At 47.3% G+C, this 15,390-nt stretch overlaps 3 protein-coding genes across 3 annotated transcripts in view; 1 reads left to right on the forward strand and 2 right to left on the reverse strand.

Annotated features, from left to right (window-relative positions):
* LOC306913886 (complement factor D-like) overlaps positions 1-15,390 on the forward strand; it is a gene marked incomplete at its 3' end in the record, with an annotated part of 58,633 nt that overhangs the window by 14,780 nt on the left and 28,463 nt on the right. The window contains exon 2 of the mRNA XM_079490700.1: positions 15,283-15,347. Coding sequence (XP_079346826.1) covers positions 15,294-15,347 — 54 coding nt within the window. The 5' untranslated portion in view covers positions 15,283-15,293. The remainder of the gene's footprint in view (positions 1-15,282; positions 15,348-15,390) is intronic.
* LOC306913784 (dolichyl-diphosphooligosaccharide--protein glycosyltransferase subunit STT3B-like) overlaps positions 1-15,390 on the reverse strand; it is a gene marked incomplete at both ends in the record, with an annotated part of 175,928 nt that overhangs the window by 6,162 nt on the left and 154,376 nt on the right. The window lies entirely within an intron of this gene.
* LOC306913716 (casein kinase II subunit alpha-like) lies at positions 2,799-4,094 on the reverse strand (the record flags this gene model as incomplete). The annotated part of the gene is made up of 1 exon (XM_079490530.1): positions 2,799-4,094. Exon 1 carries the CDS (start codon positions 4,089-4,091, stop codon positions 2,799-2,801), a length of 1,293 nt encoding a protein of 430 aa, XP_079346656.1. The 5' UTR covers positions 4,092-4,094.

The following is a 15,390-nucleotide window of genomic DNA, read 5'->3' on the forward strand; positions in this document are numbered from 1 at the left end:
GGACGATCGAATGCACTATAAAAGCGCAATTGACAAAGGTCTTCGGCAATGGCGGTATAAGTGTTAACCAAGGTTTTTTTTTATTTTTTTTCTGTGTCAATGTTTTGGGTTCTTGGACATTTGTTTATTGTTTATGAGTTTCATTGATCCAATTTGTTTTTGTTACAGTTTGAATTTTGTTGTGGTCCATATGGGTTTCCTTCCATTCCCTTCATTCCCCTTATGCTGCCATTGCTGCTTTGGGGAGACAAGGACGGGGTCTTCTTCTTCTACCAAATAGAATGGAAGTGAACAGTGGCAGGAGCTGAACTATCGCTTGCGCCATCTAGCAGTCTATGAGTTAAAGTACCCACCGAACTCTATTTAATAAAACAATCACACTTGTGTGAAGTGAGTGAGGGTCACCTGGTAATGTATGTTTAAAGTGCTCTAAACAAACATTAAAATAGTCCATAGGCTGCCATGTGATGTTATTCCGAAAGCCAGACGTTGGAGGCGCTATAGCCCGCTCAACAATAGATTAGACCAGTCAGTGTCAGCTCAGTTCACACGGGTGTGATTTGTTTTTAATGTGCATGGCTATTGGCTAGTGATTCAGGGGCTAGCGCTGTGACGTACCATTTGAAAGGGAGTCCATTTGGACAGCTTCAGTGGTACCTTCAAACCATTTGGACAGCTTCAGTGGTACCTTCAAACCATTTGGACAGCTTCAGTGGTACCTTCAAACCATTTGGACAGCTTCAGTGGTACCTTCAAACCATTTGGACAGCTTCAGTGGTACCTTCAAACCATTTGGACAGCTTCAGTGGTACCTTCAAACCATTTGGACCGCTTCAGTGGTACCTTCAAACCATTTGGACAGCTTCAGAGGTACCTTCAAACCATTTGGACAGCTTCAGTGGTACCTTCAAACCATTTGGACAGCTTCAGTGGTACCTTCAAACCATTTGGACAGCTTCAGTGGTACCTTCAAACCATTTGGACAGCTTCAGTGGTACCTTCAAACCATTTGGACAGCTTCAGTGGTACCTTCAAACCATTTGGACCGCTTCAGTGGTACCTTCAAACCATTTGGACAGCTTCAGAGGTACCTTCAAACCATTTGGACAGCTTCAGTGGTACCTTCAAACCATTTGGACAGCTCCAGTGGTACCTTCAAACCATTTCAGAACAATAAACCCATGTGCAGTTCAAGAGCATTTCAGTTCAGTTATACAAAACAAACTAAAAATGAATCCAGAAAACTGAGAACATACTTTTGTGTGTGTTGTGTTGAATATTGAGGATTCACATATACTCCTGGAGGAGAACAGTAAAGAAAAAAATCACACCCGTGTGAACTGAGTGGTGCAAGGTCTTATATAGCCTGATCAGCTGTGGTCTGACGTAATGTCAGTGACCATAGTAACCATGCTCATTATTTTGGGCCCCACGTACAGGTACACACACACGTAAAGGTACACACATACATAGACACAAACATAGATACAGACAAAGCTGGTTGTTGGAGTGGTTTGCACCACTCAAAAACACTTTCAGAATGTTGTGGAGGTCTAGTCTTTCGGTGTTATGGTGTCTGGTTTAAGGCTGGTTGAGAAGGAGAATCTTTGCCACATCTTGTTTGATGACAATTATATGATAGTAAACTCTACGGCTTGTGTTCCTTTTGGTCCAAATGACTAACACCCTTTTTTGCTTCACCTCAGTATGTTTTGTCTATTGCACTTGATTTGGCTTTTATGTTTTTGATTGGCTTATGTTTATGAATAAGCTGTTAATTACACAAAATATTAATTTGATCTTGACAACAAAGGGAAAAAAAGGAGAAAAAAAATCTTTCAGGTAACGTACGCTCCTCGGCCACCGGTGGGCAAATTTACGTCATATTTGGCCTAATTTCTCCTTTCATTGTCAATGCAAATATTGAGACATGTGGGGTCAAAAGATATATATAGGGCTAAAAAATGATGTCCATGCCTTGTCTACCCGTCTCCCATAGATTCCAGTGCATTCCGTCGTCTCCCATAGATTACAGTGCATTCCGTCGTCTCCCATAGATTCCAGTGCATTCCGTCGTCTCCCATAGATTCCAGTGCATTCCGTCGTCTCCCATAGATTACAGTGCATTCCGCCGTCTCCCATAGATTACAGTGCATTCTGCCGTCTCCCATAGATTACAGTGCATTCCGTCGTCTCCCATAGATTACAGTGCATTCCGTCGTCTCCCATAGATTACAGTGCATTCCGTCGTCTCCCATAGATTCCAGTGCATTCCGTCGTCTCCCATAGATTCCAGTGCATTCCGTCGTCTCCCATAGATTCCAGTGCATTCTGTCGTCTCCCATAGATTCCAGCACATTTGTCAACTTCCGGTCCAGGGCTTTGTCACACTTCGACTCCCCCATAGCCGCCACCAGGGGCCGCCATTGGACTGAAGCTCCACGAAGTGAACGGAGATGTCGTAACTCTGTCATAATTCACCTTTAGCAAAGCCCCGCCCTCTCCCACTTAGACACTCCCACTTGGACACTTTCCAGCCGGGCTCATTAATTCCAATGTAAATATCGTGGATTTTAACACATTAAATACTGGTTAATTTTTGTAACTAGATCTTCAAAATCTCTTACAAATCCGTCAACAAGGCCTGTCGTATGCACTGGAAAAATATGTGTGTGACATTTATTTTTTAAAACAACGTTTTATCATATAGGAAAACTATTGGTGGAGAGGTTTGTCTAACCCATGTTATGCTTAGCTGTGATTGGACCATAACAGTTTGGGGAGGGGCTGCGGTTCCATCAGTGGGTTGCGGCGGTGGGTACAGGCGTCCCCCCCAGGGCTCCGCTGGGGGGGACAGCGGCAGAGAGGAGGGGGGGTGGGCCGGTGAAGGGGCCCGCCCCCTGCACCAGGGCAGCGGCAGTAGGCGCCGCCGGCAACACGGAGGAGATGCCAGAAACCGTGCTGGCCGCCGCACCGACGGAGCTAACGGCCGCGGTAGTCGTCGTCGTCCCGACGCTGCTGCTGCTGGCGGCGGCGGCTGGCGACGCCTTGGGCGAAGGCGCCGACGCCACCGCGGCGGCCGCGCCTCCGTTCTGGTCCCTCACCACGGGGTAGAAGTACGGGTGCTCCATGGCCTCGCGCGCCGTCAGCCGCGCGGCGTGGTCGTAGCGCAGCAGCTTGTCCAGGAAGTCCAGCGCCTCGGGGCTCACCAGGTGCTGGTTCTCGCTGGTGACGAAGCGCTCCCAGCGCTTGCGCGAGTGCCTCCCCAGGATGTTGTTGAAGCGCGGCTCCAGCTCGATGTTGTACTTGTCGACGTAGTCGTACAGCTCCTCGGTGCCCAGCACCTTGGCGATCTTCACCAGCTGGTCGTAGTTGTCCTGGCCCTGGAAGAAGTGCTCCTTGCGGAAGACCATGCCGGCCAGCATGCAGCCCAGGCTCCACATGTCCAGGCTGTAGTCGTACATCTGGTAGTCCACCAGCAGCTCGGGGCCCTTGAAGAAGCGCGAGGCCACGCGCACGTTGTACTCCTTGCCCGGGTGGTAGAACTCGGCCAGGCCCCAGTCGATGAGCCGCAGCTTGCGCTGCGCGTGGTCGATCATGACGTTCTGGGGCTTGACGTCGCGGTGGATGATGCCCATGCTGTGGCAGCAGTCGAGCGCGCGCAGGATCTCGTAGGCGTAGAAGCGCACGTCGCGGTCGCTCAGCGTCGGGTACAGCGTCTTGTTGTCGGCGTTGGCGACGTGCTCGAAGACGAGCGCGGGCGTCTGCGACACGGGGTCCTTCACGATGTCCTTCAGGCCGATGATGTTGGGCCCGCCGCGCAGGTTCTCCAGGATCTTGATCTCGCGCCGGATCTTGATCTTGTTCTTCACCGGCTTGAGGATCTTCACCACCACCGTCTCGCCGTTGGTGACGTTGACGGCCTCGAACACCTCGCTGTACTTGCCGCGGCCCACCTTGCGCACCAGCTGGAAGTGGTCCTGGTCGCCCCAGCGCACCACCAGGGCCTCGTAGTCCCAGTACTCGCGCGGCCGCTGCAGCACGTTCACCTCGGCGTACACGCGCGCTCGGCTCGGCGCCGGTCCCGCCATGTCAGACAGCGGCTTGGTTGTAGGGACGAAGACGGACGGGCGGGGGGAGCACGAGAACCAGGAGGGTTTGGAAGGGGGAGGGTCTTCTTGTTCCAAACGGGACGGGACAGGGAGAGGTAAGGAGGGAGGCTTTGGGGAGGAGAGGCACTAGTGGCGTCTTTGGACGGCTATCCGTCCGGCTCGACGATCAATAGAACTCTTCGTGGTGCAGTTGCGTTGTTTGTCGTTCTGTCCCTGCATCGCCAGTGGATCCTCTTGTGTGTGTGATCTCCGCCGGTCTCTGAGACAATATGGCCGACCGGCGTCGCCATTTGCTCAGATGACAAAATCGATCTTTTCCCCTGTCGATGTCATCGATGACGACGTGAGCGCGGACGACCAACAATGGTGCCCCCTTCTGGATGGGTCAGGTAAAAATGGTGACCCATTCCAGTCCCCGGTAGCCTTGATGATGTCACCGGTGGGTTCAGTGATGTCACCGGTGAGCTTGGTGATGGATGTCACCACGACAGAGTAAAGGCCGATTCATAGTCTGGATTTTCGGTGGTGAGGTGACCACCGGAGCTGTAATAACGTTGAGCGGTGGTGAGTAAAAACAGAGAGAAGGGCTGGAGCGGTGGCGGGGGTTTGCTCTTCACCGCGGCTCGTGACGTCATGTTGTAGTTCGGTGGACACCTCAGTGACGTCATGTTGTAGTTCGGTGGTCACCTCAGTGACGTCATGTTGTAGTTCGGTGGTCACTTCAGTGACATCATGTTGTAGTCCGGTGGTCACCTCAGTGACGTCATGTTGTAGTTCGGTGGTCACCTCAGTGACGTCATGTTGTAGTTCGGTGGTCACCTCAGTGACGTCATGTTGTAGTTCGGTGGTCACCTCACCACTGAAAATACAGACTATGTATGAGCCTTTTTTAGGACAACTCCGTTCACTTCATGGGGCCAGTCGTCCAATGGCGGCTCTAGGTGACAAAGGACTGAACCGGAGGTTTTAACGAATGCATGGGAGTCTATGGGCTTTAGAGTGACATCATCATGACCTAACATGTCTATTTGCTCAGACACATTATGATGTAAATTCCCCATTCATTGTCAATGGGAATTTAACCTTTGTAGGACAGAAATAGCCGATTTGCTCGTCTACATAATGACATGAATTCTGCATTCATTGTGTCACAGGGCAGTCCGAGCCCTATAGAGCGGCGCAGTCCCGCCCCCTTTCATTTTTCCTCATAGACATTTCAAAAAGTATTTATTTAAAGACCTTTTAAGTGTCGTACGAAGCCAACTCAAGTCGTGACAAATCATGACAACAAACACAATATTTTGGACCAAACAAATAATTACAAAGAAGAAAAACAACAAAAAGTGCTGTAACCTGCCGTTTTTTTCTACTTTCTAATTCTTTGTTTGGCCCAAATCATGTTTATTGTCATGAGTCAAGAGTTGTCTTTGTCCGCGGCGTAAACGTCTTTAAATAAATACTTTCTGAAAAGTCTGTGAGGAAAATGAACAGGGTTTTCTTTTCCGGGTCTCTCGAGGGGGGCGGGACTGCGACGCTCTATAGACTAATCCAGAAACGGGTCTCATGGTCGCAGCTTACGTATTTCCTGTAGGCGGAGCTGCCGTAGCTGCGGGGTAAACCCGCACCTCTTCTAGCCTCTGGCCAACGGCCAGCATTATCACACGTTGTCAATGGGAATGTAATGTCTCTGTAAGACGGAACTCTACTACACTAATAGCTGAATATACTGTAGGAGGAGGGGCTCAAAATGACTCAAATGTTATGCTGCTATATATACTGTACACTACAGAGCAACAAGAACTCCAAGCGGTTCCGGTCCTGAAGGGTCAAAACATAGGGTTCCAGAGTAGCAATAGAAATACTCTGTTACAAGTAAAAGTCTGTATCGAATGTTGACTCGAGTACCACTACAACAGTATCGGTCATATAATGCAGGGGTTCTCAACGTTTTTGGCCGGGGACCCCCGGAAATGCTTTGGCAATGTCTCGGGACCCCTGCCCCGCCCCCTCCCGACCCCCAATATAAATTGACTGCTACAATAACCTTAAACCATTTTGGGCGGGAACCCCTTTTGATGTTTTAAGCATTGTTATAATTTAGCTATTGAAAAATAGCAGATCTACAAGCTCATAGCGCGCCACCGAGTGGCGCGCTATGAACTTGTAGGTCTGCTATTTTTGAAAAATCGTGAAAATAATTTAAAAAAAAATCTCTTTTTTTTTGAAAATATTTTGGGGACCCCCCAAAATAATTTGGCGACCCCCCGAGGGGTCGCGACCCACGGGTTGAGAACCACTGATATAATGTATACTAACAAAATAAAAGTATTATTATGAAGAATGTCCCATTTCAGTTTTCATTTCAAAGCTTTCCAAATGTGTCAAATCATTCAAAAATAGAGCTAAAATCAGCCAAAAAGGCAATATCTCTCGACCTTTTTAAATGAAAGGTTTTCATGCGGTAGCCAACACATCCTGAGTAATATGTATTATGTGCTATTGTTTTATGCCTTACTTTACTCGTTACTGGGTAAAGTATATTTTACTAGTAACTCATTACCCATCACTGGATATGACACGTTGTCAGCTTGTGGATCAGCTAGTATTTTAAAACAGCCTAAATAAATCTTGTCCTTATAGAGCCCGTATACGTCCTCTTTGATATTGTTCTGACCAACACTATTTTGGAGCAGATTGCCCAAACTGTAAACTACTTTTGGTACCAAAAGCATTTTTTTTTTAAATCTTAAAAACAAAAAATATTGCAAAATCTCTATATTTAAAATATCTAAAATATTTAAAAATATTTATAAAATATATAAAAAATAACCCATGACTTCCTGTGAAGTCAGGGTTAGGTTTGGGCAGAGCCTTAGAGGGCCACTACACGAGGACGTCGCGGGCTGTTCCCCGCCTAAGTTTGTGAACGATATAAAACTTTACTGCGTCTACATTGCGGTTATGTTAATTATGTTTGCCTTACACACGAGACCGGTAAACTGCTCCGTTTTCAAGATAAAGATGCAGTACACATGGCTGGCCTGTAGATGGCCACGAAAAAAAAGAAAAAGCTTATTCTAAAAGTAGGCTATATGAAAGCGTTGGTATTTCACACAGGTGTTGCCAAATAACTAATTATCTTGATCAGATGCGCATATGCGTCATATCAATTTAATGAGCAGAGCAGTGCTGCTTCTCTCTCTGAGTCTGCACACACTGACTGACCAGCTAAAGTGTATGCCTACTAAACCATAATATATGACAAACCTTGGATTAATTCATCTGAAAACGGCAGCAAGCACAAAGTAAGTGTGTGAGAGAGAGAGAGAGAGAGAGAGAGAGAGAGAGAGAGCGAGAGAGAGAGAGAGAGAGAGAGAGAGCGTGCGCACCCCTTCTATTTTTTAACACGCAGCATCTCTCTCTCTCTCTCTCTCTCTCTCTGTGACTGTGACACAGACGCGGTCAATAATATATATATAGCATAAATAATAGGCCAAATATAACACTTTCCCTCTATCTGTGATCAGCTCCTCACACACAACTCCCTCTCTCAAAAATCTCAGCAACTGTTTGCGTGCGTGCGGGCTGCAGATCGGCTATTTTTGGAGAAGAGATTTATAGACATTATGTGCAAATATAAAATAGCTGTGATACTTATATGTAAGTGGTTATGGTGAAATAAACCATTAACACTGGTTAGTTTGGAGGGGGCGAGGGGACTATGACATCACCGTTTCAGCAAATTAGGCGGCATTCGCTGTACACACGGAGACGTGAAAGTCGGGTCTCCAAACTTTCCCACTCTGGAAGGTAGTTTCAAAATTAGCCGTTAAAGTCCCCCAAAACGTTAGACCTTAGAGTTATGCAAACTGCGTTCACTTCATGGGGCTTCAGTCCAATGGCGGCTCTCCTACATAGACCTCTATTGAGAATTGGGACAACCAACTGGGACAAGTCCTGGGCCGGAAGTAGGCAGAAATGCATTGGACTCAGGGCAATAGCCCAGCTTAATGATCTTAAATCCATTTATTTTAAATTGTTTTGTAGTAATAGTGCAACATTACAGAGACTTTAGTTGTCACTGTACAATACTTTAAAACAGTTGTCATGTTGCACACATGCTTAAAATAGCTCTTATTCGCGCCGCCCTTGTTGAAAACAATGTATTTCCAACTCCAGCTTCTCAGTTCAGGCTGCATGAACAGTGCTCGAGCGCTCGGTTTCTGCCCCCTCAATATCGGAACTCTTCTATTAGATGGCTCTGGGTCTAACCAACGCCACGCTACCTACCGCTTCTCTGTGGAGGACTCGTCTCCAGGTTCTTCCGTCTCCTGCGGAAGAGCCAGACCCGTCGCCCAGACCCAGAACCCACCAGACCCTTTCTTCTCCTCCTCCGGCTGCGGCGAAGTCTCGTCGTACGCGAACATCGCCGCCAGTTCTCCCCTGAAGTGGGCGACGGCGAGCGGCAGCCCGACGCAGGCGGGGGCGAGGTACAGCAGAGCGGGCTGGGCGCACTTGAAGGTGTACACGGCCACCTCGGCGAGGACGACGCCCAGGACGTACGCCGAGAAACCGGCGCAGAAGTACGTCCTCCTCCCGTTCCCGCCGTCGTTCTTACCCTGCAGGCTGACGTCGAATCGCAGCAGCAGCGCGACGAACATGCCCGGGATGATGATGTCTCCGAGCCCCAGCATGGCCCGCTGGTCCCGGCCGGCCTCCAGGAAGGAGAAGCCTCTCTCGGGGAGGTCCAGCGGGAACACCAGCAGGACCGGCCCGTCCACCGACTTGGCCACGGTCACCATGACGTCGGTGGCGAACACCCAGAATACGTCGTAGAGGAACAGCCCGCCAAGGAGGACGACGCCCGTGGCCACGTCGTTTAGGTGGAGCATCTCCACGCCATTGAGTGCCAGCGCCAGACCCAGGAGGTCGTTGGCCACCCAGTGGCGGGTCAGGAGGTACCAGAGGCCCACTGCGGCGCAGGGGGCGAGGCAGGCCACGTCCTGCACGTCCAGACCACAGCTGACCAGCTCTTCTTTGTTGTTGTTATCGGCCTGCTCTCCTCCTCCTTCTCCTCCTCCTCCTCCGGTGGTGGCGGTGGTGGTTCTCTTCCTAATCCGCGTGAGGAGCAGCTCGTAGCGTCGTACCGACGTCGTCGGCAACACCTTGGCCACCAGGGGGCGCATGGTGCGCGACAGCGCCAAGACGCCCAGGCCGCAGTAGAAGACTGAGAACGCGCCCATGGCCAGCTCCACCAGCTCCCGTGGGAACACCTTGAACAGCGCGTAGAGGCCCAGCAGGACGCCGCTGGCCACCAGGGGGACGCGCGCCGCGTCTCGGCTCCTTATGATCTCCGGCGACGTCTCGTCGTCGTCGTCACCGTCGTGCGACGAGGAGTTCTTGGACCTCTCGGAGCGTCCGACGGACCGCAGCGCGCCGAAGAACACGGCGCCCGCGGCCATCAGGATCAGACCGCTCGCCGCCAGCGCCGCTCCCTCTGTGGACACCGTCACCAGGGGACCCACCAGCGGATCCACGGCCTCCGCCATGTTTGTAGTTTTGTAGTTTGGTGCCTGGCTGCCTGGCTGCCTGGCTGCCTGCCGCGGGACAGAACGCGGGTGTTATGAGATTTACTTTCTATCTTTTACTTCAAGCTGTAAGAATCGAATCGACTCACCTGTCCTTGGAACGCCTCAAGGAAGTTATACTAATGTTGCTCTGGAGAGGGAAGTCTGGAGCTCTCTGGTGGAGCTGTTGCCCCCACGACCCGACTACGGATAAGCGGTTGAAGATGGATGGATGTAAGATACAAAGCTTCCTCCGTCTGCGGTAGTAAAGGCCTTCAACGCGTTATGGCGTGTGTTACTGAAACCTTCATTTTATACTGGCAGTCAGAGGAGAACCAATGACTCCATATTTGGACGTCGATGTCACAGTGTCACTGTGATATGATGACATCATCGACGGAGCTCATTTTGACTGCAAATCGTGATTTTGTTTTAATGAATTGCATTTTTATAGCATTTTCCAAGTGTGTATGGCAGTGGCTCTCAAGCTGTGGGTGGGGACCCCCAGAGGGGTTTCTGGAGCGGTCCACAGATTAACAGTGAAGTGGCAATTCAGCCTTTTAAAGACAGACAGAATGATATAAAATAGAGGCAAAAACTGTGAAAACTGCTGATCCACGAGCTCACGCCTTGCGTTGCCAAGTGTGTGTGTGCGTGTGCGTGTGCGTGTGTGTGCGTGCGCGCGTGCGTGTGCGCGCGTGCACGTGTGTGTGTGTATAGAAATTTGATCCTTTCTTTCTTTCCTTTGTGTAAAATACAAACCTGCAGTAATAATGAAATGATGAACTTCAAATGAAACGTAAGACCTGCTAGCGCCCTATAAATCTACACTATAGCTGAATATAGGAGGGGCTAGCGCCCTATAAATCTACACTATAGCTGAATATAGGAGGGGCTAGCGCCCTATAAATCTACACTATAGCTGAATATAGGAGGGGCTAGCGCCCTATAAATCTACACTATAGCTGAATATAGGAGGGGCTAGCGCCCTATAAATCTACACTATAGCTGAATATAGGAGGGGCTAGCGCCCTATAAATCTACACTATAGCTGAATATAGGAGGGGCTAGCGCCCTATAAATCTACACTATAGCTGAATATAGGAGGGGCTAGCGCCCTATAAATCTACACTATGAATATAGGAGGGGCTAGCGCCCTATAAATCTACACTATGAATATAGGAGGGGCTAGCGCCCTATAAATCTACACTATGAATATAGGAGGGGCTAGCGCCCTATAAATCTACACTATGAATATAGGAGGGGCTAGCGCCCTATAAATCTACACTATAGCTGAATATAGGAGGGGCTAGCGCCCTATAAATCTACACTATAGCTGAATATAGGAGGGGATAGCGCCCTATAAATCTACACTATAGCTGAATATAGGAGGGGCTAGCGCCCTATAAATCTACACTATAGCTGAATATAGGAGGGGCTAGCGCCCTATAAATCTACACTATAGCTGAATATAGTAGGGGATAGCGCCCTATAAATCTACACTATAGCTGAATATAGGAGGGGATAGCGCCCTATAAATCTACACTATAGCTGAATATAGTAGGGGATGGCCTATAAATCTACACTATAGCTGAATATGTTTGCTCTGAAACAATATATATTCCAAATTTGCGTCCAAAAATAGCAGATCTACAAGCTGAAAAATAGCAGATCTGCAAGCTCGTAGCACGGCACTCGGTGCCGCGCTACGAGCTTGCAGATCTGCTATTTTTCAATATCTAAAGTATAACATAATGCTTACACCACCATAAGGTGTTCCCACCCAGAATGGTTCAACACTGTGATCGTCCCCCTGTATCAATGTGCAGTTCTGTCCTGAATATTATTCATATATTAATGAATACCGACTCATTGCAGTAAACCTATAAGAAAGCTCCACCCTAGGCCGTACGTAGCACTGGCCCCACAGCCTCGGCCTAGCCCGTACGTAGCACTGGCCCCACAGCCTCGGCCACCCTAGCCCGTACGTAGCACTGGCCCCACAGCCTCGGCCACCCTAGCCCGTACGTAGCACTGGCCCCACAGCCCGTACGTAGCACTGGCCCCACAGCCTCGGCCACCTCGCCCAGCTGGCTCGTATGCAAAGCTAAAAATGTAAATTAGATCTCTGGCACGATATGTAGACCGATGCCAGCTGGGTTCATTTGTTAACCTGGCAGCCTGTAGTTTGGCCATTTATGATGAATTCCTGTTCTGTTCTTTGACTATATAGAAGTGTCTATTTGTACGTCTCTAAATGTGTTGATGAATTGAACATGGTGGACCCTCTTGTAAACAAGTGTAATGCTTAATTGGGTCGTCCACTCACAGTTAACAGTCTTTGTATTGAGTTTGTGCTTGAAATGTACTGTAATTCTGCAAACTGTTAATACATATTTCAATCAATCAATCAATCAATTCATTACCTTGTTGTGTTTTCCCTTGCTTTACTCTAGTGTCAATTAAATTCAATTCAAAGGGCTTTATTGGCATGAGAAAACATGTGTTTACATTGCCAAAGCAGAAAGCACAATACTACAATACAATCAAAACAAAAAGTATGTACATTTGAGAGTCAGAATCTTCAATAGATCAAATTCTAGAGTCACTGTGGAGTATTAAAAGAGCGTCCGCTTTTTAAACGTCTAAAATTGTAAGTTGTGTTTTTGTAACTAAGATAAAGTGTCATCAGCCAGTGGCGTGCACAGATAGACACTAGGGGGTGCTAGAGCACCCCCTGCCCTTTTGGCAATGTGCCCTTTTGGAAAAAAAAAAGAAAAAAAAAATATTTTTTCTTTTTGATTTTTCAAAAATAGCAGACCTACAAGCTCGTAGCGCGCCACTCGGTGGCGCGCTATGAGCTTGTAGATCTGCTATTTTTCAATAGCTAAAGCATAACATAATGCTAACACCAAAAGGGGTTCCCGCCCAAAATGGATTAAGGCAACCGGCCGGTTCCACGCGCTGCACAAGGTGCCCTTTTTTAACTTGAGCACCTGCCCCTCTAAATGTCTGTGCACGCCACTGTCACCAGCCCAGCGTGGATGCGTTGGTATGCAAAGTAAACAATGGGAGGGTTGACACAGTGACATGATAGTGTGGTTCGTTGACACAGTGACATGATAGTGTGGTTTGGCAGCTTTACATACGGTCCTGTTTTTCATGCTGGTCAAAAATAAATAAAAAAGGGAGTGTCTGATTCTGTAAGCAGGTGCAGGCAGGGAGGCAGGAAGGGAGTTCCAACCGCACCTCTAGCCTGTGGCAGGCCAGTCTGGTGCATCTCAGAGTTCCAACAGCACCTCTAGCCTGTGGCAGGCCAGTCTGGTGCATCTCAGAGGCAGGACAGGCTACAGTCCTTATTTTATTATCAGGTTGCAAAGTAAAAAAAAAGAGAGAGAAGTAAGCAGGTCCTCCTCGATCCCTGGCTGTCAACAAGAGGCTTTTTGAACTGCTGTGCTCCTGATCTGATCCGACAGACAGACAGACAGACAGACAGACACTATGGCCTTCCTGCTGGTCGCTGCTTTGTCTCTCATGTCACTGGGTGAGTAACTTAACTTACAGCAACTCTAAAACCACTTACATGTACAGCTCATTTCAGTGGGTGAGTTATAGGCAGGGGTGGTGGCGGTGGTGGTGATGGTGGTGGTGGTGGGCAACTTTAACCATGGAGAGGGCTACTGTATTTCCACACTCACTCCAGAGCAGAGAGGCCACATTGCATATTTCTGTCGTGGCAAAAAAATAGCTGATCTACAAGCTCAAAACGCGTCGCAGTGCGACACGTTTTGAGCTTGTAGATCGGCTATTTTTGAGTTGTGCAAACCACTCCAACAACTGGCTTTGTTAGTACCTGTGTGTGTTTGTGCCTGTACGGGTGAGCATGGTTGCCATGGTTAGTATGTGACGTCACTGACAAGTGACACTGTTGAGACTGAATTCATGCGGAGAGTACTTATGACACAGATGCTTTCCTGGTTCTAATGCACAGTAACTATAACAATAAATGTGTAGTTGCACCACTCAGTTCACACAGGTGTGATTTTTTTTGCTGTATTTGAATTGAAATCCTGAATAATGTTTTTTTTCTATTTTTGAATTGGAATCCTGAAAAGTAAACCTTTTTTTAATTTAATTTCAAAAGCATTTAGTTATAGTTATGTTAACTTTATGAACTAAGTACAAATACAGTGGACATAAAAAAAAGACAATAACATTTTAAGACTAGTCATTCAGCTACTAATATAGACTGAAGTAATTAAAGCGGGTCATGTTTGCATGTTTGGAATTGTAGCAGCTGAAATCAGTATTGTGATATGAGCCTGCAGGCCGCATTAAGTGACGGTGGTGGGGGGGGGGGCCCGTGTGGCCCATGTATGAGTTACAGTAACATAAACCTCATACTATAGTGGAGTCCCTCAGGGCTCTGAACTGGTGTCTCTCTTTGTTCTGTTGTTGTAGGGATGGAAATAAAAGCTTTCGCTGTTGCGTCGCGTTCGTTATTGTCCGTCTGCTGTTTTCAGACAGTGATCTTATCTTATCTTATCTCCCCACATCACATGATGCTGCATGACGTAATGAAGAGCATTGCTTAAACAACCTCAAGTGGACCCGTATATATGAGTCTGTTGTCTTGGGTCAATGTGTTCAAAACGTTCTGTGCTGTGATCTTGTAGATCAGCTATTTTGGCTATTTCAAAAAATTGAACAATTTGTATTTATTTCCTTTACAATTTTTGATCCTCGAGTTGAAACACAAGGGGATATTTCACTTTCAAACTCCATTGTAACCATGATGATGTTTTCATTGGAAACATCTTGGTTCTATAGTGACTGATAAAACACCTGTTCTTGGTTATATAGTGACTGATAAAACACCTGTTCTTGGTTCTATAGTGACTGATAAAACACCTGTTCTTGGTTCTATAGTGACTGATAAAACACCTGTTCTTGGTTCTATAGTGACTGATAAAACACCTGTTCTTGGTTCTATAGTGACTGATAAAACACCTGTTCTTGGTTCTATAGTGACTGATAAAACACCTGTTCTTGGTTCTATAGTGACTGATAAAACACCTGTTCTTGGTTCTATAGTGACTGATAAAACACCTGTTCTTGGTTCTATAGTGACTGATACAACACCTGTTCTTGGTTCTATAGTGACTGATACAACGCCTGTTCTTGGTTCTATAGTGACTGATAAAACACCTGTTCTTGGTTCTATAGTGACTGATAAAACACCTGTTCTTGGTTCTATAGTGACTGATAAAACACCTGTTCTTGGTTCTATAGTGACTGATAAAACACCTGTTCTTGGTTCTATAGTGACTGATACAACACCTGTTCTTGGTTCTATAGTGACTGATAAAACACCTGTTCTTGGTTCTATAGTGACTGATAAAACACCTGTTCTTGGTTCTATAGTGACTGATAAAACACCTGTTCTTGGTTCTATAGTGACTGATAAAACACCTGTTCTTGGTTTTATAGTGACTGATATTGTCCTTCTAATGTGTGAGGGGACCGTGTTGTTTTCAATTCATTTGTTTCATGTATATTTTGTGTTTTTATTTAAACCCTTTTTTTTCCTTCCATCCTTCCAGGTGAAGGCATCATGATGGGCAGTGAGGTGAAGCCTCACTCACATCCCTACATGGCATCCATACAGGTACCGTACCCTTTTCCCGTATGTAAAACAACTGCCCTTTCCA

This window comes from Electrona antarctica, assembly GCF_951216825.1.
Source record: "Electrona antarctica genome assembly, chromosome: 21".
Taxonomy (NCBI): Eukaryota; Metazoa; Chordata; class Actinopteri; order Myctophiformes; family Myctophidae; genus Electrona; species Electrona antarctica.